Source organism: Sapajus apella, unplaced genomic scaffold (genome assembly GCF_009761245.1).
Source record: "Sapajus apella isolate SASKATOON/1434 unplaced genomic scaffold, GSC_monkey_1.0 scaffold31, whole genome shotgun sequence".
Classification (NCBI taxonomy): domain Eukaryota; kingdom Metazoa; phylum Chordata; class Mammalia; order Primates; family Cebidae; genus Sapajus; species Sapajus apella.
Genome location: NW_022436971.1, coordinates 15,456,766 through 15,482,579, shown reverse-complemented (window position 1 = coordinate 15,482,579; position 25,814 = coordinate 15,456,766). Strand labels below are relative to the sequence as shown.

Genomic DNA, 25,814 nt, shown 5'->3' with positions numbered 1-25,814 from the left:
ATCAATACCCCCAAAAAGGAGTGGTCTGGGTCTCCTTCCTTCTTTTCCTTCCTAACTATTGAAACTAAAGGCACAAAAAACAAAAAAAGAAAAAAGCAAAGAAAGAAACTAAAGGCTGCCATATCCCCAGTCAACACAGCCCCTGCCCACCTCTGAAGGTCTGATTTGTCCCTAGGGGGTCCAGACCCTCACCACACAACAGGTCTGATTACAGAGCCACCTCCTAGAGGGAGCTAGCCGCCACAGCCGCAAATGTGATTTATCCTCCTCATGGCAACTGGGAATACTTTTCTCCTGCCTCATTATTGCCAGAAAGGAAACAGAAAAAAAAAGCCACGGATTCTCTCTTCCGTGGGGCACTTGGCTACACTTCTTCAACAGCCTTAAGCTCTCCCAAATGCTCACACGTGCACATGTGTGCCCCACCCCTGGGAACAGAGAGTGCTCTCACTGGTCTACCAATCAACGTCAGCAGCAGGTGTGCTGGCACCATGTGTGAGCAGGTGCAGCATTCCATGAGGACAAGCGGCCCTAGGTCTTTGGAACAGCAAAGGAAAGTGTCTTAGAAACAGCCATCTCAGGGAGGTGCGGGGAGCCTGAGCCAACAGCAGCCGGGGAAGGAGGCCCCTGCCTGTGCGGGGCCAGGAGCCCACGAGCCTGTGAGGAGAGGCTTGGGAATGCACGTGTCAGGAGGAGGGCAACAGCGGGACTCTGCTTCTTCCTCAAGAAAACACACCCAGCATTTCTCAGACCTGAGGGTGGACAGTGTTTTCTCAGTTCCTGGGGCTTTGTAGCATCTCCAAGGAACTCTCATGATACAGAAACCGGGAGACACACAGCCAGACACGGTGGCTCACGCCTGTAATCCCAGTACTTTGGGAGGCCAAGGCAGGTGGATCACAAGGTTAGGAGTTTGAGACCAGCCTGGTCAACATAGTGAAACCCTGTCTCTACTAAAAGTACAAAAAAAATTAGCTGAGCGTTGTGGTGCATGCTCGTAGTCCCGGCTACTCGAAGGTTGAGGCAGGATAATTGCTTGAAGCCAAGAGGCACAGGTTGCAGTGAGGCGAGATAGCACCATGGCACTCCAGCGTGGGCGACAGAACAAGACTCCGTCTCAAAAGAAAAATAAAATAAAATAAAATAAGCCAGGAGATACTTTTGTGGTCACTTAAGACTCCCAGGCAGTAACAGGCGTCATTTTTGCCTTTGAGGTGTTTTTCTTTCTGCCTCAATTCCAGCCACAGTCCTACCCTGGCAGTAAGCAAATCCCCCATGCGGTTCTGAGCAGGAGAGGGAGCAAATGCCCCATGCAGTGCTAAGCAGGATGCTGAGGCTCAGATGCAACTTGAGGCAGCCAGGAAGATGCCTGAGGTGGTGCCTGGCACATGGGAGGCACCGGGACAGGCTCGGGCCGGGCCGCAGGCTGCAGCGACGACCACCCTCCACTTCCAGGCACAGCCCCTCCGTCTCACGGGACAGAGACAGGGCTGGCTCAAGTGGCTGGCACACATCATTTTATTTGCTCTTTTTTTAAATGTTTATTTCACCTGCAGCTGCAGTACACACACCGCTTTATCTGGCTAGCTGCTGTTCAGAAGACACTTTTCCTGAATTCAGGAAAAACTTTTTAAAAGACCTGAGAACAATTCCTGTGACTTCTTAGCGCTGATAAAGTGCATTTACTTTGACATCGACGTAGCTTGTGACGATTTTTGAATTATTTTTTCCTCTAACACTTTGATCTCATTGAGGGTATTACGCGTTTTCCACCAGAAAATGCCGAGGTATCATCTTTTTCTTGGAAACCGATTGAAATCATTCCTTTTTAACCAAATGAATAAAATCATAAACATTTACATGATTAAATTCAAAGCCTGATCCATTTGGTGGTACGAAATAAAATGTTAACTTATTTTAAAAGACGTATTTGCATTATTATTAAAATATAGTAATGACTTCCATCTTTATATCAAAAGAAACAGTTGGGTTTGGATGAGCAGTGGCGCCCGGCTCTGGCGGGGGTTTGAGCCATGCCCTTGAGGGGGCAAGCTCCAAGCTCCAACTTTGGAGTTTCCTAGCTGTGAACAGCTGGACAAAGGCACTCTCAATTAAAAGGTCAAGGAAATGCCTGTTTGCTGATGGCCACAGCAGGCCTGTGGGTCTGGGGACAGTACCAAGGAGCTGGCTGTTGGTTCCCGAGACGCTCCTGCTCTGCCGTGTTCGCAGGACTTGAGGGCTGGAGCTCTTCTCAGGAAACCAAGGATGCCCGGGGGTGAGGAGGGCCACCGTGCTGGCTGGTCGAGCCAGATAACCTGGCTTGTACTGGCTTCAGTAGAAGCTGCCGCTGTTCCCTCCTTCCCCCTCTGTCCCGATGCCCTCAGGCTGCTGGGGAGGAGCCTGCGCCGGCCTCCCGCCTCCCTGGACTGCTATTCTCCCCGAAGTTCTCCCTCGGAGTTGTCCCTGCACCTGGGCCCACACGGGCGTCCCCTCCAGCTGGAGCTCTGCCCATGTTCCAAGGGCGTCCTGGGCAGGTCACTTTTCCCATTTGCAACTAGGAACATTCCAAGGCTCTTTCTGCTTCATTGCTGTGGTTTCCCACCTTCCACCCAGGCGGGAAGAGAATTTAAAAGCCCCAAAGGCACTGGCCAGGCTGCCTGTGAAAGGGAGAACTGGAAAGCCAGTGGCAGGCAGACCCTCCCCCCTCCACCCCGTGGGACCCGGGCGCTGGCTCCCCACAGGGAAGGCAGTGCTGTACCTAGGGCGGGGGAACCGCCGTGGCCGCCTGGACTGGCGCAGTTCCAGGTTGTCAGAGCTGGGGATGGCCTCCCAGAGCTGCCAGAGCTGATTTTCCAGAGAGGGAAACTGGGGCCCAGAGAGGCAGTGATGAACCCTACTTCCCACTGCAAGTCCGTCAAGGGCTAGGATCAGAGCTGGGGCCCTCGCTCCTCAAAGTGTGGCGGGGGTTGGGGGGGCTTCGGAGCTTGGGCCTGGGCTGGGAGCTGGTTAGACACACACACAGAACCTCAGGTGCTGCCCGGCCCAGCGGCACCCCCTGGCTGCTCCTTGGGGAGTTAAGAGGCACTAAGCTGACTTGGCCTCACCTGGAGAGATGGGCCTGAGGCTTGAGGGAGCAGCACAGGTGCACCTTCCACAGCAGAACCTTCCAGAAATGCTGTGGCACGGATGCCAAGACGGGCTCGCTTGTCTCATTCAGGCCTTGTGAGCCCTCCCCACTGTGGAGAGCGGGCAACCAAGAGGGGCACACACTTCAGGCTCCAGAAGAAACTGGCAGGCTCCCTGCGGTGGGGAGGAGGCGCCGGCGGCCCGGCCCACACACCTGTGGGTCAGCACAGCCTGCCTCCTGACCCGGTCGCACAGCTGATCGCCGCCCCCCCAGCAACCTTGACTGCCAGCAGCTGGCCCAGGGCAGCACTGTCTGAAAGTGAATTTGAAAGGTCAGCTCTGAAATATCCGGGGGTGACTGTGTTTTGGAGGTGGCTCAGCTCCTGCTAGAGCTCTGGGCCAGCGGGGGGAGACCCAGCCAGCAGGTGCCTCCAAGGCCTGGCGGGGCGCCGGGGCGCGCTGTCCTCAGCGGCAGTACTCCCGCTCAATGCTCGCCATCAGCCCCTCTTCCGCGTGGTCATAGGAGATGGTGGCTGGCCTCTTGCAACTGCTGTCTGGGACTCTGTAGGCGAGAAAAATGGGCAGGGCTGTCAGCAGGCAGGAGGTGCCTTCTCACTGGTCTCCCCTGGGTACCACCATGGCCACCAGTGGGCCCATTCTGAAACCCAAACTGAAAACCTTTGCCCTGGGACACCCTGTGGCTCTCTCGCCCAGTACACAGCCACCAGCAGCCACAATGCCGAGCCCTTGCACTTAGTGGACGCCAGCACCTGCTCTGTTTAAGGGAAGGCAGGCTCTGGGCTGGGAAGACCCCAGCTTGAATCCTAGCTCTGTGGCTCACCTGCACGGCAACCTCAGGCAAGGCCAGCCTCTGTTTTTTCTCCAGCACGCAACTTGATTCATGAGTTTGTTCTCAGGTGTAAGACAACGTGTGGGCAGCATGTGACATGGAATCCGGCGCACCACAGCCTTAATACATGGGAATCACGACCAGGCCCAGTGGCTCACACCTGTAATCCCAGCACTTTGGGAGGCCGAGGTGGGCAGATCACTTGAGGTGAGGAGTTCAAGACCAACCTGGCCAACACAGTGAAACCCCGTCTCTACTACAAATACAAAAATTAGCCAGCTGGGGTGGTGGGTGCCTGTAATCCCAGCTACTCTGGAGACTGAGGCAGAAGAATGGCTTGAACCCAGGAAGTGGAGGTTGCAGTGAGCCGAGAATGAGCCACTGCACTCCAGCCTGGGTGACAAAGTAGGACTCTGTCCAAAATAAAATAAAATAAAAATAAGGGAATTAAGGTCACGTCCGTGTGCCGACATCGGTCCTGTGCCCTCTGGGGTCTCACAGGAGCTGCTCATTCTGTGGAACCACACATTCGGGATCCCACCACTCCCTCAGCCCACCTGGCAGCCCAGCTGAGAGGGACGGAGACCTTAGCCCCTGCTCCTGCTACCTGGGCTCCGGAAAGTGGCCCTGCCAGCCTGGACCCTGCTGGCTCGTCCCGCTCTCCCAGACCCTCTGGACTTTGTGTGGACACCTGGGTGGTGCTAACTGCCCTGGACCTGCCACAGCTGTGTTGACAGGTGCGGGCCTTTGCAGGAGGGAGTCCCGGGAGCCCAGGGCAGGGCATGAAGACTTGGCCAGGCTGGGTGCTGCTTCTTGGAGACAGTGCCTCAGAATAGGGTGTGCATGTCTGCAGCTGACAGGGCCTGGGAGAGGCAGGCCAGCTGTCCATGGCCAGATGTGGGATGCTGCCCTCCCCGTGGCCAGCCAGGGACTCTGGGCAAGGGGAACACCGCCGACTGCTCTGCCACAGGTCAGACATCGGGGCCAGCTGCCCCCCATTTCCTGGCCTGGTTCCCTACCTGCCAGCCTCAGGGGCTGGGCCAGATGGCCTCAAAGGTCCCTCTGACCACTGCATTCATACCCCCCTGCTGCCTCCAGGTCCCCATCTGGCTCTCTTGGAACTCAGGGCAAGAGCTGGGCCCCCAGCACAGCCACCTGACTTCAACAATTAGGTCCAACTTTGCTATATTTACTTTACCACATACTTATCTACTTCTTCATCTGATTTTCGGATGCATCCCAGAGACGGCTGCAGACATCAGCACCTGCACCCTGAAACACTGCTGGAAGGACCCTGCCTGGGGGCCAGGGTGATGCTGGAAGGAGACTGAAGAACAGGACATTGTCGCAGCCACAGAGTGAGGCGCTGGTGCCTGAGAGCTGCATGCTGGGGGGCTGAGACTGGCCTGCAGGGCCCGCGGCTGCCATGAGAGCAGGGTGCTATGCTGTGGACAGCGAGAGGCACAGTGGGTACAGGGCAGATGCTGCCAACCTGGACCCTGGGGCAGGTCTGCTGGGACCTGGGGCTTCCTTCCTGGTGGGAGCACAGCACTGATCTTGCTTCCTCATTTCTGCACCAGGGAGGAGCTGGCAGAGCCCTGGGCACTTCCACGCCGAGGACGGCACTCAGGGAGGCTCCCATTAAAGTATACTGAATGAAAAGGCTTTAGCTGGCACAGCGGCTCACGCCTGTAATCCCAGCACTTTCAGAGGCGGAGGCGGGCGGATCACTCGAGGCCAGGAGTTCTCGACCAGCCTGGCTAACATGGTGAAACCCCATCTCTACAAAAATACAAAATTAGCCAGGCGTAGTGGCACACATCTGTAGTCCCACCTACTGGGGAGGCTAGAGGCAGCAGAATCACTTGAACCCAGGAGGCCAAGGTTGCAGTGAGCCGAGATTGTGCCACTGCACTCCAGCCTGGGCAACAGAGCTTGACTCTGTCTCAAAATAAATAAATAGGCCAGGCGTGATGGCTCACGCCTGTAATCCCAGCACTTTGAGAGGCTGAGTCGGGTGGATCACTGGAGGTCAGGAGTTTGAGACCAGCCTGGCCAACATGGCGAAACCCTGTCTCTACAAAAAACACAAAAATTAGCCTGGCATGGTGGGGTGCACCTGTAGTCCCAGCTAGTTGAGAGGCTGAGGCAGGGGAATCACTTGAACCTGGGAGGTAGAGGTTGCAGTGAGCTGAGATCATGCTATTGCACTCCAGCCTGGGCAATAAGAGCAAAACTCCATCTCAATAAATACATAAACAAACAAACGAATGAATAAAGTATACTGAATGAATGAATGAATGACGTGCCACTGGTGAGTGGTGGTAATGGAAATGTGACGGTGTCCTGGAGTGTGCATGGGTAAAGGTCAGAAGAAATAACAGCTAATTACTTTCCTTTTGAGAGAAAAAAAAAAAAAAGAAAGAGAAAATAAATAAATAAAAGAAATAATAGCTAATTAGTTCATGGTAGGATTGAATCCTAAATTCCTTGGGCTGATGGAAACTATAAAGTCTCTGGCGATAGTGCAGAGGCAGAGCTGCGTGGGCTTCCTCACCCCCTCCCCCTCTGCAGTGGCTTCTAACATTGCCCAGAGCCACCACAGCATTCTACTGGGAAGCAATGCCCAGCCGTTTCCACTTGGCATTCAAGGTCCTCCTCACACTTCAATCCTCCCTCCCCCATTCCCTCTACCAACCCCACCTGCCACAGTGTCCCAGAAGGCTCCTTCCCTCCTCTCTCCTCGGCAAACCCCTATACGTCCTTCAAGCCATCTTATATTTATATTTATATACATATATATTTTGAGACGGAGTCTCCCTCTGTTGCCCAGGCTGGAGTGCAGTGGCATGATTTTGGCTCACTGCAACCTCGTCTCCTGGGTTCAAGCAATTCTCCTGCCTCAGCCTCCTGCGTAGCTGGGACTGCAGGCGCGCGCCACCACTCCTGGCTAATTTTATTTTTTGCATTTTTTGTATTTTTTTAGTAGAGATGGGGTTTCACTATGTTGGCCAGGCTGCTCTCGAACGCCTGACCTCAGATGATCTGCTCACCTGGGCTTCCCAAAGTGCTAGGGTCACAAGTATGAGCCACTCTGGGCTTGGCCCCTTCAAGCCATCTTTGTTTTTTGGTGCTGTGACTCCAATCCCTTCAAGCCATCTTAAACGCCAGCTCTGACCTCCCCTGGAGCCCGCTGCCTGCATTTCCAGAGACCATGCGCCTCCCGGGCAGGCCTCCGTCCCAGCGCCTACATTGCAGCCCTCAGCACCGCTGTGGGGCTCAGGGAAGGACCTCCCGGTGTCTGTTACGTCAGGGGGTCCAGCAGGGTTCCTGTCCTGAAATCATTTGTAATTAAGGACCATGGCTAACATTTCCAACCGTTTTCAACCCCACAGTCTTATCTGAGCACAATCACCTGCTCCCAGTGACCTGTCGCCACATTAGTTGGAGGTGCGCAAGCCCGGGGGGTGACTGGCCTGGGGTAGAGAGTCGTCCCTGGAGCAGACAGACGAGGCCGGGGCTCTGGGGCTGTGGGATTTTAAAGGAGGAAATGAGCTCCTCGCCTGCTACCGGCAAGGGTGTTCAGGGTGGTTTCCTACTACCGTGCAGTGGAGCTGTACGTGGGCCCACAGCTGGCCCTGGACTGCCAGTTCCTTAAGGCCGGTGTCTTGTTCCTTGGTCTGGCCATGGCGCCCAGCACAGCATCTGAGTATGTTTGAATGAGTTAAGGCGCAAATAGGGAATGGGCTGGGCAAGCCCTGGTCTGACCCAGGTCACGGCCTTATTTAGGCGGGAGATCAAAGCTGCTGAGAAGGTGAGCCTCCTGCAATCTCCGCAGCAGGACCTTCCCTCAAGGACTAGGGCTTTGCATTTAGAGCAAGCTGCCCCTGGAAACCTCGTGAGGACCTGGAGGAAAACGGTGCAGGCAGGAGGGCTCTGAGGCTGGCTGGAGTCAACAAAAAGAACCTGTGGCTTCGGGAAGATGTGCCTCCCTGGTACTTACTCACAGGTGCTGCTCTTCCCCACATGCTCCTCTGTGCTCTGCTCTGCAGCCACCTTGAGAAAGATGAAACGAGACATTCAAAGACTGTCAGCAGTGCAGCCTGCCTGAGGCTTTGGCTTTGTGTGGACAGACGATGGCCACCACTTTCAACCCAGGATCCATAAGCCTCAGAGCTTACGGATCTCGAGCTGTCGAGTTCCATCTACTCATTGCACAGGCGAGAAAATGGAGGCTGCAAGAGGAGAGTGACTTGGAAAGCATGGAGCAAGTGGCAGAGCCAGGGCCAGGCTCACTGCCTCCCAGACAGCCACCCATGTGAGGGCTCCGTCTCTCACCTCCAGAGATCATGTGACCCACTGCCACCTAGCATGAAGACACCCCATGTGGTCACCTCCAGGGATCATGTGACCCACTGCCACGAGGACACCTTGTGCCACTTCCAGGGATCATGTGACCCAGTGTCACCTAGCACGGTGACATCCGTGTGTCACTCCAGGGGTCATGTGACTCACTATCACCTAGCATGAGGACACCCTATGTGGTCACCTCCAGGGATCATGTGACCCAGTGTCACCTAGCATAAGGACACCCCGTGTGTCACCTCCATGGGTCATGTGACCCACTGTCACCTAGCATGACACCCATATCACTTCCGGAAACCACACAACCCCGACCCCACTCTAAACATTGCCCAGAACCTCTCCCTGCTGCCCTGCAGTGATTTTTCTTCATAAGGCAAGGATGTGTCTACACAGCATGCAGCTGCTATGGAGTCTATGTTCCAACAGTCCACGTGCTGGGCCAGAACCACCCCGTCTCATCCTTGGTGTCAGGCAAGCCTTGCTGTCTGCTAAAGCTTGTCTTCCCGGCTTCTTTCTTCTTGCAAGAGAGTCTTGGTGATTCTTGGCTGTTGGCACTTCCAGGTACAGAGGCTCCTTGGTTTACAATGGGGTTATGTCCCGAAGAACACATTGGAAAGTGGAAAAATCCTATGTTGAATCATCAAAATCAGGGACCATATATACATATATTATAATCAGCTTGTCATATTTGGGGGAAAAAAACGGGATTTTTCTAGGGTTGTATTAAATTACAGATCATTTTAGGGGGACTTATAGATTTACACTAATGAGTCTTCGAATTTATAAATAGGGACTATCTATTCATTTAGGACTCCTTTAGTGTCGTCTAAGAAGTTATCATTTTCCCTATAGAGATATCATGGATAGCTCTTTTTATTTTATTTATTGTTTGTTTGTTTTTTTGGATGAGTTTTGCTCTTACCAGGATGGAGAACAATGACAAGATCTCAGCTCACTGCAACCTCTGCCTCCCAGGTTCAAGTGATTTTCCTGCCTCGGCCTCCGGAGTAGCTGGGCTTACGGTCATGCAACACCATTCCTGGCTTATTTTGTATTTTTAGTAGAGACAGGGTTTCTTCATGTTGGTCAGGCTGGTCTCGGACTTCTGCTGAGGTGATCCACCTACCTCGGCCTTCCAGGGTGCTGGGATTACAGGCGTGAGCCACTGTGCCCGGCCTATTTATTTATTTTTGAGACAGAGTTTTGCTCTTGTTGCCCAGGCTGGAGAGCAATGGCATAGTCTCAGCTCACTGCAACCTCTGCCTCCTAGGTTCAAGTGATTCTCCTGTCTAAACCTCCTGAGTAGCTGGGATTACAGGCGCCTGCCACCACACCCAGCTAATTTCTGTAATTTTAGTAGAGACAGGGTTTCTCTATGTTGGCCAGGCTGGTCTTAAACTCCTGACCTCAGATGATCCGCCTGCCTCAGCCTCCCAAAGTGCTGAGATTACAGGCGTGAGTCACCATGCCCGACCAGATATCTCTTTTTATACCAATTTCTAGATAGCTACTTGGTCATTTTAATGTTATTGTCAATGTTATATTTTAAAAATAAAAATTTCTACCTGCTTGATGCTTCAGAAATGACTGAGATACATATATTTTTTAAAAATTTCTTTCTTGGGCCAGGCACGGTGGCTCACACTTGTAATCCCAGTACTTTGGGAGGCTGAGGCGGGCGCATCATGAGGTTAGGAGCTCGAGACCACCCTGGCTAACATGGTGAAATCCCATCTCTACTAAAAATACAAAAAATTAGCTAGGTGTGGTGGTACGCATGTGTAGTCTCAGCTACTTGGAGGCTGAGGCAGGAGAATTGCTTGAACCTGGGAAGCAGAGGTTGCAGTGAGCCGAGATCGCACCACTGCACTCCAGCCTGGGCGAGAAAGAGAGTGAGACTTGGTCTCAAAAAAAAAAAAATTCTTTCTTTTCTTTTTTTGTTCTATTGAAACAGGGTCTTGCTCTGTTAACCAGACTGGAGTGCAGTGGCCTGATCATAGCTCACTGCAGCCTCTACCTCTCAGGCTCAAGCGACCCTCCCATGTCAGCCTCTCATGTTGCTGAGACTACGGGCTCATGCCACCATGCAGCTAATTTTTCATTTTTTGTAGAGATGGGCTTTCACTATGTTGCCTTGGCTGGCCTTAAAGTCCTGAACTCAAATGATCCTCTCATCTTGGCCTCCCAAAGTGCTGGGATTACAGGCATCAGCCACTGGGCCTGGCCAGAGATATATGAATTTATCTTGTGCTCAGCAGTCTTACTGAACTCCCTTATTGTTCTAATAATTTATGGATTTCTTCGTATTTTCTTCCCATTCACATGATCTGGGAATAATGACCATTTGATTTTTCCCTTTCTGATCCTTATACATTTTCCCCCTAACCTTACTGCACTGGCTGGGACCTTCAGCAGTACAGTGAAAGGAAGTGATGATGACAGCCATCTCCATCTTAATCCTCTATTAAAAGGAAAAGTTTCCATCACATATTGAGTGAATAAGATATTTGCTGTAATTTCTTCTCTGGCTATCTTTTATCAGGCCCTTGTCTCTCTATGCTGTGTTCTGGGTCATTTCTATCTCCCTCTCTCCATCTCACGGATCCTCTCTTCATCTCTGTCTAATCTGTTAAACCCATATCATTGATATCTTTCATTTTGCTTATGGTATTTTCCATTTCTAGAAGTCCTATTTGGTTATTTTTCAAATCTTCTAGGTCATTTTCTATAGTCCTTGTCCTTTGCAGGTGTTTTCTTTAAACATAATAAATGTAGTTGATTATTATCTGCGTCTGGTGATCTTAGTAACTGAGATTTTCATTGGCATATTTTTGTTTATTGTTTCTTCTAAGTCTTCACTTGCTTATTTGAGGAGCTGGTTATTTTTTGTCGTTTGCAGCTTGTCATCCTTGAAAAATTCCCTATGGCTATTCTTTGAGGCCTAAGAGGAATGTGCCTTCCTCCAGAGAGGGGATGCGTTTGCTTTTGCCAGGCACGTAGCAGGCATCCCTGGCCTGAAACCACTTTAAATTAAATCCTTTAATTTAATTTAAGGGATATTAAATTAATCCTTTAATTTAAAGGACTTAATGTAAAGTATTTTGGACCACCCAGGTGATGAGAATTTAGGCTGCAAACATAAGAGGTGTCTGGATTGAGCGTACAACTTCTCAGAGCTTGCAAGCTCTTTCTGTTCAAAGGAAAAACTTTAGGGTAAATAGGTGTGCACGACTACAAAGAAACCCACTCCAGCTGCATGTGCTTGTCAAACAGTTTTTGATTCATAAATATAAATGGTCATAAAAGAACTCACAGACATTTAAAGGGGGAAAGTGCAAGAAATAATCAAGATGAACCCCCTGGGCGCAGTGGCTCACACCTGTAATCCCAGCCCTTTGTGGGGCTGAGGTGGGTGGATCACTTCAGGTCAGGAGTTCCAGATCAGCCTGGCCAACATGGTGAAACCTCGCCTCTACTAAAAATACAAAAATTAGCTGGGTGTGGTGGCAGGTGCCTGTAATCCCAGCTACTGGGGAGGCTGAGGCAGGAGACTGGCTTGAACCTAAGAAGCAGAGGTTGCAGTGAGCTGAGACGGCACCACTGCACTCCAGCCTGGGTGACAGAGCAAGACTCTGTCTCAAAAAATAATTATTATTTTTAATTTTAAAAAATTAAATAGATAAGTCTCTAGGAAGGGCCAAGCAGCTGGAAATAGGCCACGTACAAGAAACCAAGAGTCAGGTGGCCTCACCTGGTCGTCAGTGACACTGGAAGCCAGTGTTATAAATGGCTGCGAAGGTGTGAGGGAAAGCTGTTTTGAACTCAGAATTTTAATCCCAAATAAACTATTAATCAGGTACTAAAGCAGATGAAAGATATTTTCAGACATACAAAGACTCAAAGTTTATCTTGTATTACCTTTCTGGGGAAAAAAAAATTTTTTTTAAGGTTTTTTTTTTTCTAAATCATAGAAGATAGAGGTTTCATGAGCCTAACGGAATTAACCCAGGAATGCAAGGTAGTGGAAGCTTCTGGATAATGTGTAATAGGCCCGGAAAGCAACCTGTCAATGTCCAAAGTTTCCATGACATCAACTGAGCGATCAGGGTAGCTGCCCCAAGTATCTGCAGAGCTTGTGTGAAAGGGCCACACTTCCTCCGCCTGTCCGGGGCTCAGTGTGTCTGCGCTGGAGGGAGGTGGGCTGTGTTCAACACAGGGGGACTAGGTCAGAGCTGCCTGCGAGGGAGGGGCTGCCCCGAGATGCCTGTCACTGAAGCCAGACAGAGAGGCTGGGTGATCCAACAGCTCATGCCCCCCGTTCGAATTCCAAATCAAGGCAAAACACACACCCTGAAGTCACGCACTTCTATTTCTAGGGTCACCACGAATGCTCAGCAGGTGAGGAGGAAGAGTGCAAGGGAGAGGAGGGATTGAGAAAACAGCGTCTTCATGCGCACCCCTCCTTACCTCCCAGGCCCTGGTGTACTTGGAGCCAAGGAGTTCCCCAGGGGTTCCCTCCTTTCCTAGCCCGGCCTGGCGTCCTCTGACGGGTGTGGCTTTACCCTGACTTCTATCGCTGCGCTCTGTGTACTGTTTTGTAAATGGGCTGAGATAGAGAACCTCTTTTATTTTTTCCGTTTTTTTGAGATGGAGTCTTGCCGTCACCAAGGCTGGAATGCAGGGGCGTGATCTCAGCTCACCACAACCTCAGCTTCCTGGGTTCAAGCAATTCCCCTACCTCAGCCTCCTGAGTAGCTGGGATTACAAGCATGTGCCACCATGCTTGGCTAATTTTTGTATTTTTAGTAGAGACAGGGTTTCGCCATGTTGGCCAGGCTGGTCTTGAACTCCTGACCTCAAGTGATTTACTTGCCTCAGCCTCTAAAGTGCTAGGATTACAGGTATAAACCACTGCACTTAGCCTCTTTATTTATTTGAGACAGGGCCTTTCTCTGTTGCCCAGGCTGGAGTGCAGTGGCCTGATCATAGCTCACTGCAGTCCCAACTCCTGAGCTCAAGCGATCCTCCCACCTCTGCCTCCTAAAAAGTGCTGGGATTACAGGTGTGAGCCACCAACCCAGCCTGAAAACCTCTTAAAGCTAAGGCGGGGCCGAGCACTGTGGCTCACGCCTGTAATCCCAACACTTTGGGAGGCCGAGGCGGGTGGATCACGAGGTCAAGAGTTCGAGACCAATCTGGCCAACACGGTGAAATTCCCGTCTCTAGTAAAAATACAAAAATTCGCTGGGCGTGGTGTCACGCGCCTGTAGTCCTAGCTACTCGGGAAGCTGAGGCTGGAGAATCGCTTGTACCTGGGAGGCAGAGGCTGCAGTGAGGCAAGATTGCACTGCTGCACTCCAGCCTGGGCAACAGAGTGAGACTGCATCTCAAAAGAAAAGAAAGAAAGAATCATCCTTCTTTGAAGCCCAGGTTTGGTTTGTTTGGGTTTTCTATGTTTTCTTAAGGAAACTTGAACATGTACAGTAGAGAAACTCCCACAGTGGCTCTCCTGGACCTGACCCAGCTTTCACAATTTTGCTAGTCGAATTCTGTTGCTCACCACCAGAGGGCACTGTTCTCCCCACACAGAGGCCAGGGTCCCCAGTGCCCCCAGGAAGCTCCACTGCAGGGCTTTGCAGGCAGCAGAAGCTGAGCAGAGCAGGTGGGATGTACGGGGGAGGCGGTGCAGGTGGGGTCTGTGTGTGGGGGGTGGTGCAGGTGGGGTCTGTGGGGTGAGTGGTGCAGGTGGGGTCTGTGTGGGGGGGGTGCAGGTGGGGTCTGCGCGTGGGGGGACAGTGCAGATGTGTGGGAGCAGGGCAGGTGGACTCCATGGAGTGCAGGAAGTGGCAGGTGGGCTCTGTGTTGAGACCGGTCTTGCATTGCTAAACATGAGAAGGACTTGTTCCAAAGGGACTCTGGGAACCCTCCTGGCTGTGAGCTGCCAGTCCAGGCCCCCTCTCAACTGGGAAGGCCTTGCCTTGAAGGAGGTGTTTCCAAAGCCACAGAGAAAAAGGCAAGGGAGACCAGAGGTTTTCAATGGACTGAGGGTCTGAGAGGCTTGTCTGTGCTAGCAGGGCGTGAACTGCATTCAGCCTGACCCCAAACAGGCATCCTCCCACTGGCCCTGCCGGTGTGGGTGAGGTGAGGGTCACACCTTTGTAGTTGGTTTGAACCCCAGTCCTGCCAGGGGCCATAGACAATCACCTTGCTGGGCCCCAAAGTCCTCCAATGTAAATAAGAAAGTGGGACTGGCTGGGTGAGATGGCTCACGCCTATAATCCCAGCACTTTGGGAGGCTGAGATGGGTGGATCACGAGGTCCAGAAATTGAGACCATCCTGGCCAACATGGTGAAGCCCAGTCTCTACTAAAAATACAAAAATTAGCTGGGCGTGGTGGCGCATGCCGGTAGTCCCAGCTACTCGGGAGGCTGAGGAAGGAGAATCACTTAAAATGGGAGGCAGAGGTTGCAGTGAGCTGAGATCATGCCACTGTACCCCAGCCTGGGTGGCAGAGCAAGACTGCGTCTCCAAAAAAAAAAAAAAGGTGGGACTGAACCATCTCTGAGGTCCCTTAAGCTCAAGTCATCTCAAATTTTAGTAATGTAAAGAAATGACAGTGGTCTGGCCATTTACCATCAAGAAACAGAGCTCAGTGGGGATCAGAATGGTGGCCTTGGCCAGGGGCTGCTTCCCTGCTGGGTAATGGGCTCGTGGCATTTGGCAGCAGAAGGGCCACTGTTCTGCCCTCCTCCCGGGAGCCTGCCTCAGCCCTATGGGACTCAAAGCTCCAACTCTAAGAGCTTTTGGTCAGCATCTCTCAAGGAGAGCATGAGCTGGCATCGTCCTGTCCATGGCCTTTCTGCACCTGCCGTGCCCAGTGCCCAGCAGCAGCCACCACGGCCTCTCGGCAGGGCAGGGAGCATGAGGCTGTACCCCTGACTCTGACGCAGCCAGGCTTCTAACCATCTACCGCAGCCGGCAGCCAGGGACCGTGGAGGAAGAGCCTCTGAGGTTGCCCCCCCAACCCCGCCTCTAGGCACTGAGCTTCTCACATCTTGAGATCCTACTCTTTTTATAGAACTCCAGAGAGGACAATTCTTCCTTCAGTTTTGGGTGTTCTCCATGTTCCAGGCTTGGCATCCCTCCCCACGCATCCACACGCTCTCCCTCAGCAACTGTACTCTGGTATGGCATCAGCCACTAACCAAATGCTGATGTCCACAAAGTGACAGTGCCAGCTCCACCCAGGTTTTGCGGTTGCCAGGAATTTCAGACAGCCCACGCTAATTATCCAGCTAAGAGTCAGAACTCAACTGTACAAAACTAGGCCCGTCTCCTTCATGGCATTATCTTCTCAACGACACAAGCAGGGAATCGTGGGGTCTTTCTAGAAACTCACTTTCCCTTGCTCGTCACACTCGGTGGCTCACCTCACCTCCTCCTCCACCTCTTACCAGGATTCCTCCCCCACCTGGGCCCCTGCCCCATGCAGTCTCCCCCAGCGCAGCCTCCCCGCCATGTGTAGCCTCCCATAACATGGGTGGGAAGACACACAGGAAACTGAGAAGCTGCTTGGATCTGGAGATGGGAACTGGGGAAAAGGTGGGAAACAGGTGGGAGGGAAACTTTCCTTGCAGTTACCTTTTCCATGTCCCCTCGTGCGCCTGTGAATTACCTCTTCTCATTTTTAAAATAAACATTTTAAAATAATAAAACACAGCACAGGACAGTTCAACCTCTTAGCCTGGAATCCTGTTGAAAATGTGACCCAAACCCGTCTCACTGGCTTCTGCTCTCCGACATCGCCTGGCTGAATGGCACACAAGCTCCAGGCTATTCAGAAGCACTTCTGGGCCAGGCATGGTGGCTCATGCCTGTAATCCCAGCACTTTAGGAGGCCGAGGTGGGTGGATCACCTGAGGTCGGGAGTTCAAGACCACCCTGGCCAACAAGAGACCGCCAACACTGACCCTACTAAAAATACAAAAATTGGCCAGGTATGGTGGCACACGCCCATAGTCCCACCTACTCGGGAGGCTGAGACAGGAGAATCGCTGGAACCCAGGAGGTGGAGGTTGCAGTGAGCCGAGACGACACAAGACTCCATCTAAAAAAAAAAAAAAAAGGAAAAAAAAGAGCGCTTCTGGAATTCTGGGATTTTCTACACCTTGTTTTCTCTTTACGGAATGCTCCGCCCTTAGTCAACTGGAACACATTAGTGATCCTTCAGAACCAATTCATGGAAGACTTCTGCCTCGGGCGGGAGTCCGAAGCCTCCGCGTGTGCACTCACCGGAGCATGCCTCTGCCACATGTTTCCACACTCACTAATGCACCCTTCCCAACACGGCTGCGAGCTTTCTGTGGGTCAGCACCATGCTTTCTTCTTGTCCCCTGGATGGATCAAAACATCACTTATCGCCATTCAACTTTGTGTTCTTTGCTACAGACTTGAGCACAGGCAGATAGTCGCCGTCTTCAGGACAGTGACTTTGTGTGGCTGCAGGCCTGTTAAGTCATCCATCACTGTGACATCCCTCTGTGGAGCTGCTGTCCAGCCAGGCACTCACTGGGACTGCTCTCTTTTCACGTCTCATAGCAGCTGCATGCCAGGATTACTGTGAAGTCTTGGCTGGGCTAACAGGCAAGAAAATTACCCAGATGCTCCATGGCCAGAGCAAATGGAAATTTCCCCAAAATGGTGGATTGACAGAGTCCCTTAGCCTAAGGAGAGGACACTATTGCCTGAGACTTTCTTGCAATGAATGGGCTATATTCTCAGCATCAGAAAAATTCACAGATAACATACTTCCCTTGATCTTGAGTGACCCAGGTGTATAGGCAAAGGGAGGAAAACAGTCTGAAGTACCACCTGCTGGTAAAAATACTGAATCTGGCCAGGTGTGGTGACTCATGCCTGTAATCCCAGCACTCTGGGAAGCCGAGGTGGGTAGATCACCTGAGGTTAGGAGTTCAGAACAGCCTGACCCATATGGTGAAACCCTGTCTTTACTAAAAATACAAAACAATTAGCCAGGTGTGGTGGCGCGCTCCTGTAGTCCCAGCTACTCGGGAGGCTGAGACAGGAGAATCACTCTGAACTCAGAGGCGGAGGTTGCAGTGAGCTGAGGTCGAGCCATTGCACTCCAGCCTGGGTGACACAGCAAGACTCTGTCTCAAAAAAATAAATACATAAATAAAAATACTGAATCTATGTCTATTTGATTAAACCAAAATTTCTTCTCCGAGGATTCCTTCGATTTTCACGAGAGCATCTAATGTTCAAAACCACCTCTTATCCAGCCCATTCTGGGATACATTTTCTGGTGAATTCCGTGTCCAGCAGAGCCATCCCTACCACCATACACTCCTGCCGTGCTGTAAAACGAGCCTTCTAGCGAGAGCGGACTGCCCCGCACACCTGTGTTCTGTTCTCCATGAACTCCAGCCCAAGGCACCCCCACCACTCTCTGACCATCTCTCACGATGGACCCTGAGACCTCCTAGTGGCTCCATTCCACCACCAGCTTTCAGGCTTCCCTCATTATAGCTGCAAGCAGCACTTCCAGGGGCTGAGCACACCCTCCGTCCTAGGCACCTTCCTCCCTTGGCTTCCGGATGCTGCCTTCTCTTGGTTCTCTCCCCTTTTACTGGCTGTTCTTTAGGATGCTCCCATTTCACTGGGTGCAGTGGCTCACGCCTGTAATCCCAGCTCTTAGGGAGGCAGAGGCAGGAGGATAGCTTGAGCCTAGGAGTTCTGCCTGGGCTTGAGACCTGCCTGGGCAATATAGCAAGGCCCTGTTCTCCACAAAAAGGAAAAAAAAGAAAAAAAAGCACGCTGCCATCTCCTCAGCCTTTGAACAGCGTGCTCAACCCCTGGCCTCATCCCACGTTAGTTCACACAAGCGCACCCTGGCAGCATCCTCACTGGTGATCCCATCTAATCTCATGGGTTTAAATTCTCCCATGTTCTAATGGCTCCTAAATTAACTCCAAGCCTGACCTCTCCCCCGAAGGTCAAACTCATACACAGATCTACTCACGTGACATATTCTGTTTGGATATCTGATAGGCATCTCAAATTAAAAATGCTGAAAACCGACTTCCTGGTTCACAACACCCCAAATCTGCTCCTTCCACATTCTCTGTGTCTGTGCATGGCAGCCACATCCCTCCGGCCACTCCAGCCAGGAATTCTGGGGTCACCTTTGATTCCTTTCTTCCTCACACATCCCACAGTCACCCCACTAGTAAGTCTGTAAGCCTGCTGCCCCTCACCACCACCTGCCACCCTGGTCCAAGCCACCCCGAGTCTCACTTGGATGCCTGCAGAAGCTCCCCTCCCACAGCACAACTCCAGTTTCTGTGCCTGCCACCTCGATCCCTCTTTGTTCACTCTGTCTCAAAAAACAAAAACAAAACAAAATATAATATTCAGAATGATGATTCAGGGATAAACAGAATCAGACTCTAAGACATTCCCAGTCAACAGTGGTTAAAATGTTTAAATGTGGGTGCTTAAAAGAATAACTTTCACTGAAGTTTGATGTTCTCCTATGAAGAATATGTCACTCCTCCAAAATGTTAGATAGTTATGAAGGTATAAAAGGTTTCCTTTCCTCCTTTCTTTTTAAAGAAACTAGAAGTAGTGTTATTGGCCAGACACAGTGGCTCACACTTGTAATCCCAGCACTTTGGGAGGCTGAGGCAGGTGAATCACCCGAGATCAGGAGTTCAAGACCATCCTGGCCAACATGGTAAAATTCGGTTTCTGCTAAAAATACAAAAATTAGCCGGGTGCGGTGGCTCAAGCCTGTAATCCCAGCACTTTGGGAGGCCGAGGCGGGTGGATCGCGAGGTCAAGAGATCGAGACCATCCTGGTCAACATGGTGAAACCCTGTCTCTACTAAAACTACAAAAAATTAGCTGGGCATGGTGGCGCGTGCCTGTAATCCCAGCTACTCAGGAGGCTGAGGCAGGAGAATTGCCTGAACCCAGGAGGCGGAGGTTGCGGTGAGCCGAGATCGCGCCATTGCACTCCAGCCTGGGTAACAAAAGCGAAACTCCGTCCCAAAAAAAAAAAATACAAAAATTAGTGGGGTGTGGTGGCGCACATTTGTAATCCCAGCTTCCGTGAGGCTGAGGCAGGAGAATCACTTGAATCCAAGAGACAGAGATTATAGTGAGCTTATATCATGCCACTGCACTCCAGCCTGGGCCACAGAGCAAGACTCCGTCAGTAAATAAATAAATAAATGTAGTGTTATTTATGGCTGCAATTCAGCAAGCCTTTCCTCTGTTCTTGAGAACTTTCTAACACGTTGAAGAAAGGCCAGCTTCTACATATGGGTTGCCATGCCGCCTCATCAATCTCCCAAGTTTTTCCTAGCTCAATGGGGTCTTGTTAACTCAGAGTCCTGTAAAACGTGCAACTAAGAGAGTATCAACGAAGGGATGTCATCTATAAAGCATAAAAGCATGAACTCCACACTCAAGTATACGGGCAGAACCTTCAGAGCCCGTCAATGATGAGGCTGCAATCTTTTGACTTCATCTCCCCAGACCTGAAAATAATGAATTGGACCCAAGGGCTCCCTTATAGCTCAAATAATCTGTGGTTCTAGGATTTATTCAAGAAATATTTATGGTGCAGAAGATACACATAGTTGGCTAAGTGTGGTGGATCACGCCTATAATCCCAGCACTTTCGGAGGCCAAGGCAGGAGGGTCACCTGAGGTCAAGAGTTTGAAATCAGCCTGGCCAACATAGCAAAACCCCATCTCTACTAAAAATACAGAAATTAGCCAGGCATGGTGGCGGGTATCTATAATCCCAGATACTCGAGGCTGAGGCACAAGAATTGCCTGAACCTGGGAGGCACAGGTTGCAGTGAGCCAAGATCACACCACTGGACTCCGGCCTGGGCAACAGAGTGAAACTCCGATTCAAAAAAAAAAAAAAAAAAGATATACACAGTCTACACCCAGAAGGGCAACTGCAGCTGGCTGACTTCAACACTTCCTGAGCCCATCTCCTCTGCAAGCCTCTCACGGCCACTGCCTCGGCTCAGGACTCGGCCACCTGGACCACTGCAGGCCCTTCCCCCCACACACAGGTGGTCATGTCATCTCTAGTCTGACCCTTTCCAGTTTAGCCTCCCCACAGCAGCTGGTGTGACCTTCCTAAAACACAAACTGTCACAATCCTAACCTTTCAGATGCCCGGAGCTTTCATAGTAATCCAAACTCCCTAACGTGGAACACCCCTGGCATGGCGCACTGTGGCCTGGCATACTCTCTTAAGACCTCTCTGGCCCATGCTCTGGGCACCAGCTGCCCCAGCCACGACTGACATTAGGCACGAGGTTTTCTCTGCACAGAACTTGCTGCCTGGCTCATATCCACAGACCCTTCCAGATTCGGGACAACTTCCAAATTCATCCCTTCTGGAATGCCTACCTGCCTCCCTTGGGATTAGCCGCTTCCTCCTTTGGCCTCTTGACGCGGATCTCTCACCGCCCTGCTTTCTACTTTTTGGACGAGACTCTTTCTCCCCCACTGAGCTGCACACTTCTTTAGGGCAAGGGCTATGCTGTGTGGCCTCTTCCCTAGCACCCACAGCGGGACCGGGGCTCAAAAGATAGCTGGAAAATGACTGAAAGAATGAGCAGTCACCATGATGAATAGCAGCAAATCAGAGGACACAACTTCCACTCTTGCTGTTTACCTCTCATTTTCACCTCCAAGTTTCCAAAGCACTTGAAAATGAACACTAAAAGTAACTGCCTCCTTGCTCTGTGCGAATTCCCCCCAAATCTCTCAGCTATTTGTCCACTGTCAGTGTTACATAACTGCAGGCTGATGTTGTCTTAAAGGAACCTTGTTATATAATTCAGCCCTCCTCACTGTGGCTCCCTAGGCTGTTTTTAAAGATGGTAAAGGAGGGTAGCAGGGAACCGGGGCAGGAGGGAGAGAGCTCTGTGCACTGTCGCCTGGGGCTGTCCCTCTCCCCCACCCTCCCTGGGGCCTTTTCAGGATTCTGGGGTGCGGTGGCCGCCCAAGAAGGCATCTCCTTTGATGTCCAGCGGCTGCTAAGCAAAGCCTCCGGGACACCAGGGAGGAGGATGCGGCCCTTGGCATCCTCCCTGCGCCCAGGAGCGGATGTTAAAGATCTTGTTCATTAAGCTCTGCTGGAGCAAAGGCGGTGGCCAAACCAGAGTGCTCCTTTTATTGTTTTTTAGAACAGCAAGACTGTTATTACAAGTGTTCACGAGACAGAATAGGAAGCGCAAAAGAGGTTCCGCAGCGTCTTAAAAACAGCAGTAACATGAGAATTGCCTGCCAAGTAAGGCGAGGATCTGGATGGGTGGGCGCGGCAAGCGCTTCTGAGCCACAGTCCGGCGGCCGTGCCACCTCCCGCGCGCCGTTCCAGGGTGGCCCGGGAAGGCCAGGCGGGAGTGCTGGCCCGAGGGGAGCCAGAGGCTGGCACACTCCATCTAGGGGTGTCCGCCCCGGCCGCTCCCAGCGCGATCGCCCCCAGGCCTGGACACAGCCCGAGACTGGGCAGAGGGGGAGGAGACCAGGGGGCTCGGGGCGGGTTGGCCGGGGGCGGGGATGGGGCTCAGCGCGACCGGCGCGACGGGCTGGGGTGGGGACGCGCAGCCGGCGAGTGGGGTCCCCGCTGTCCCCCCGAGGCCCCGCGCTCCCACACTCACCAAGCTCCCCTCGCCCGCGGCGGGTCGGGGCCGGGCTGGGCGGCGCGGGGCGGGCTCCGGGGCTACCCAGGCCGCAGACTCCGCCAGCAGCTGGTCCAGCAGGCGCAGCGTCTCGTCCCTGCCGTCGGGGGGCGCCTCGGGGCTGGGGTCGCGGCCGGGCGCTTCCTCCGCGGCTGCCCCCGGGGCCTCAGCCGCCGCTGGCACCCGCCGGCCAGTCCCGCCCTCGGGGACTGCCGCGCCGGGCCCCCCAGGGAGGCTCTCAGGACTGCGCCGCCGCCTCAGGGTCCGGCCGCTCCGGCTGCTGCCGCTGCCCATGACGCTCCCGCCGCCCCCCGGACCGCCGAGCAGGCCTCGTGCGGGGGCGCGGCCGGGGGCGGGGACGCTGGGGGTGCGGTCCGGGCGGGCTGCAGGGGGAGCGCGGGGCGAGGCCGGGAAAGAAGGCGCGGCCGGGGGCGGGGGCGGGGGCGCCGGGGCGGGGGTCGCGGCCCGAGGGCTGGCGTGCGGGCCTGGGGAGGGGCGGGCGAGGCGGTGGCTGCACGGGCGTCCCGTGGGGGGGGCGCACGCCGGCCCTAGGGAGGGGCGGGCCCGAGACCCCGGCGAGGGGCACCGGGTGCTGGCGCGGCCTCCCCTCCCGGGTTTCCCCCCGCCGTCCCCCCAGTCCCGCCCACGGGCCCCCTCAGTCCCCGCCCTCCGGTCGGCCCTGTCCCAGCCGCGTGGAAGAGCTGGACACGAGGGGGGCCCCGGCTGGGTTTGTTCATTTATGGAAACGTCGTCCCCAGACGACGCTCGCCCGGTCCGTGGGAGGCGGCGGGAGGAGGGGGGGACTTCCCAGCGCCTGAGTCCTCTGGCGATGCGTGGGGTGAGTGGGGGTAAGATCCCGAGGGCTGCGCGCGCTGCCTTCGCGGGGTCGGGCCCTCAGTGCGCCCCGCTCTTTCAGTGTCCGCCAGGCCTGAGACGCCCCGAGGGGGAAGGGGCGATCCTACCGGCACCGACGGTCCCCTCCGGCCTTCCCCTTCCCTCTGTAGCCCCAGCGGAGACTGGATGTGTGAAGGTTGAGCCTCATCAAAACCCCCAAATAGTAATTACTTTTGGGAAACAAAAACTTTTAAAATGAGGGAGAAACAGAAAGCAACCCCGCCCAAGCCCCAGGGGCAAAGCAAAAGGAAATACCAGTAGGTGGTGGTCATAAGTCTAGCTTTTGGTCTTGAATGTTGTTTTTTTTTTTCCTTAACCACTTTTCTTTTCAAGTGAACTAACCACAGCCCAGAACGGTACAAAACGCTCCAAAGCTGTCGGATTCAAACCCAGCGAGCCTTCCTGTTGGTTGGTCCTGTATTTTTCTTAGAGGTGATTATTTCCTTCCCTTGCCCTCCCTGCTTTAAATTGCAGCCTTTCCAAGGCAGGGCAATTCAAAACTCCTGGGTTTAACTCACCTATCTTGACTTGACATTAACTCTGATACTGACTGGATTCCAGAATAATTGCGAAAATGGAATTTCGACTAAATTTTCCCAACCACGGACTTGAAATTTTACTATTTTATCACTTCAGAGGTAGACATTAAAAACCATATGCCTAAGAAAATGGAATAAAAATGGGACTCAAATCCACATCCATTTATTTGTATTAAGAGAGAACTAGCAAGTATTTATGATCTGGCCAGACGTGGTGGCTCACATCTGTAATCCCAACTTTGAGAGGCTGAGGTGAGCAGATCACTTTAGGTCAGGAGTTTGAGACCACCCTGACCAACATGGTGAAACCGTCTCTACTAAAAATGCAAAAATTAGCCGGACGTGCTCACTTGAACCCGGGAGGTGGAAGTTGCAGTGAGCCAAGATCGTGCCACGAGATTGTGCAACAGAGCCAGACTCTGTCTCATTAAATAAATAAATAAATAATGCTGTAATCTTAGCACTTTGGGAGGCCAAGGCAAGCATATCACTTTAGGTCAGGAATTCCAGACCAGCCTGGCCAATATGGCGAAACCCTGTCTCTACTACAAATACAAAAATTAGCATGGCGTGGGGAAGGGTACCTATAGTCCCAGCTGCTCTGGAGCCTGAGGCAGGAGAATCGCTTGAATCCAGGAAGCAGAGGTTGTAGTGAGCTGAGATCTCACCACTGCACTCTAGCCTGGGCGACCAAAGAGACTCTGTCTCAAAAAAAAAAGAAAACAAATGAAAAAAAAAAGAAAAATTTTTTTTGAGATGGAGTCTCTCTCTGTCACCCAGGCTGGAGTCTAGTGGCATGATCTCAGCTCACTGCAACCTCCAACTCCCTAGTTCAAACAATTCCCCTGCCTCAGCCTCTTGAGTATCTGGGATTACAGGTGCACACTACCACATCTGGCTAATTTTTGAATTTTTAGTAGAGTATGGGGTTTCACCATGTTGGCCAGGCTGGTCTTGAACTCATGATCTAAGGTGATCCACCTGCCTCGGCCTCCCAGAGTGCTGAGATTACAGGTGTCAGCCACTGTGCCAAGGCTCCCCCTCCATTTTTTTGTTTGTTTTTGATGTGCTGTCTTAACCATCCAGGTATAGGTCATGGGGCCAAACAATTATTTCCAGAATAATTGTGAAAATGGAATTTCCGCTGAACTTTCCCAATAACGTCATCTGGGTGCTTTAAGTCCACAGATGTGTCTCCTTTGGAAGCTATTGATATAAATTTTCACTTTAAGAGAACAAATCTCAGGCCGGGCATGGTGGCTCACGCCTGTAATCCAAGCACTTTGGAGGCCAAGGTGGGCGGATCACCAGAGGTCGGGAGTTCAAGACTAGCCTGACCAACATGGTGAAACCCCGTCTTTAAAAAAAAAGGAAAAGAAAACAAATCTCATCTTGAAACTTTTTTTTTTTTTTTTTTTTTGGGACGGAGTTTCGCTCTTGTTACCCAGGCTGGAGTGCAATGGCGCGATCTCGGCTCACCGCAACCTCCGCCTCCTGGGTTCAGGCAATTCTCCTGCCTCAGCCTCCTGAGTAGCTGGGATTACAGGCACGCGCCACCATGCCCAGCTAATTTTTTGTAGTTTTAGTAGAGACGGGGTTTCACCGTGTTGACCAGGATGGTCTCGATCTCTTGACCTCGTGATCCACCCGCCTCGGCCTCCCAAAGTGCTGGGATTACAGGCGTGAGCCACCGCGCCCGGCCTTGAAACTCTTTAAAGCGCTAAAGAACAACAACATTTAGAGGGAAACGAGATTTTTCTTGAGTTCAACTCAGTTTAATCATTTAAAGAAACACATGTTTTGCTTCTGCCTAAGTAGAAGCTAGTCATGTGACTCACATTTAAATACATCCACAGCTCCCTGTGTTCACCTCCCAGGGCAACCAATTTTTCTGGCCACTCTTGATTCCAACACTGTTTCCCAAAACTTGTCATTAGATCTGCTTCAGCGAGAGGAATGCCAGAGCCTACATTCTTTCCACTTTGAGAGAACATTTTAAAATCTGCTACATTTGTAGACCTGGCTTCCATCAAATATGCTGAAAATCCAGATTGATTTTATTAGAAGCTTCCCATAATAAGCAAACAACATAAAAGCTTCCCACATGATGAATGCTCCTAAAATCGTCTGTAGAAATAAACAAGAATCTGTTCGAAAGAGTTAGCAACGTCCCAGGAATATTGGAGAACTGAAATGGGGCGTAATCCTTCTTAAGAAAATGTCCCACAGCCACGCCTGCAGCTGAAGGACTGTTTTCTGCAATAACAGTGCTGTGGGTGCTGGTGATGTGGGTGGAAGGTGAA

At 52.2% G+C, this 25,814-nt stretch overlaps 1 protein-coding gene across 3 annotated transcripts; it reads right to left on the bottom strand.

The window, feature by feature from the left end:
* Window positions 1–1,504: 1,504 nt before the first annotated feature.
* On the bottom strand, window positions 1,505–22,461 carry CYS1 (cystin 1). 3 transcript variants are annotated; one of them, XM_032294154.1, is made up of 3 exons: window positions 22,058–22,461; window positions 7,980–8,032; window positions 1,505–3,688 (listed from the first exon to the last, which is right to left on the bottom strand). In XM_032294154.1, exons 1-3 carry the CDS (start codon window positions 22,370–22,372, stop codon window positions 3,592–3,594), a joined length of 465 nt encoding a protein of 154 aa, XP_032150045.1. In that variant the 5' UTR covers window positions 22,373–22,461; the 3' UTR covers window positions 1,505–3,591. The 3 variants fall into 3 exon arrangements, 1 of the variants encoding a protein (XP_032150045.1); XR_004273725.1 differs by lacking the exon at window positions 22,058–22,461 and adding an exon at window positions 8,526–9,456 and having other exon boundaries at window positions 3,642–3,688; window positions 7,980–8,314; XR_004273724.1 differs by lacking the exon at window positions 22,058–22,461 and having other exon boundaries at window positions 3,638–3,688; window positions 7,984–9,456.
* Between the last annotated feature and the right edge of the window lie 3,353 nt (window positions 22,462–25,814).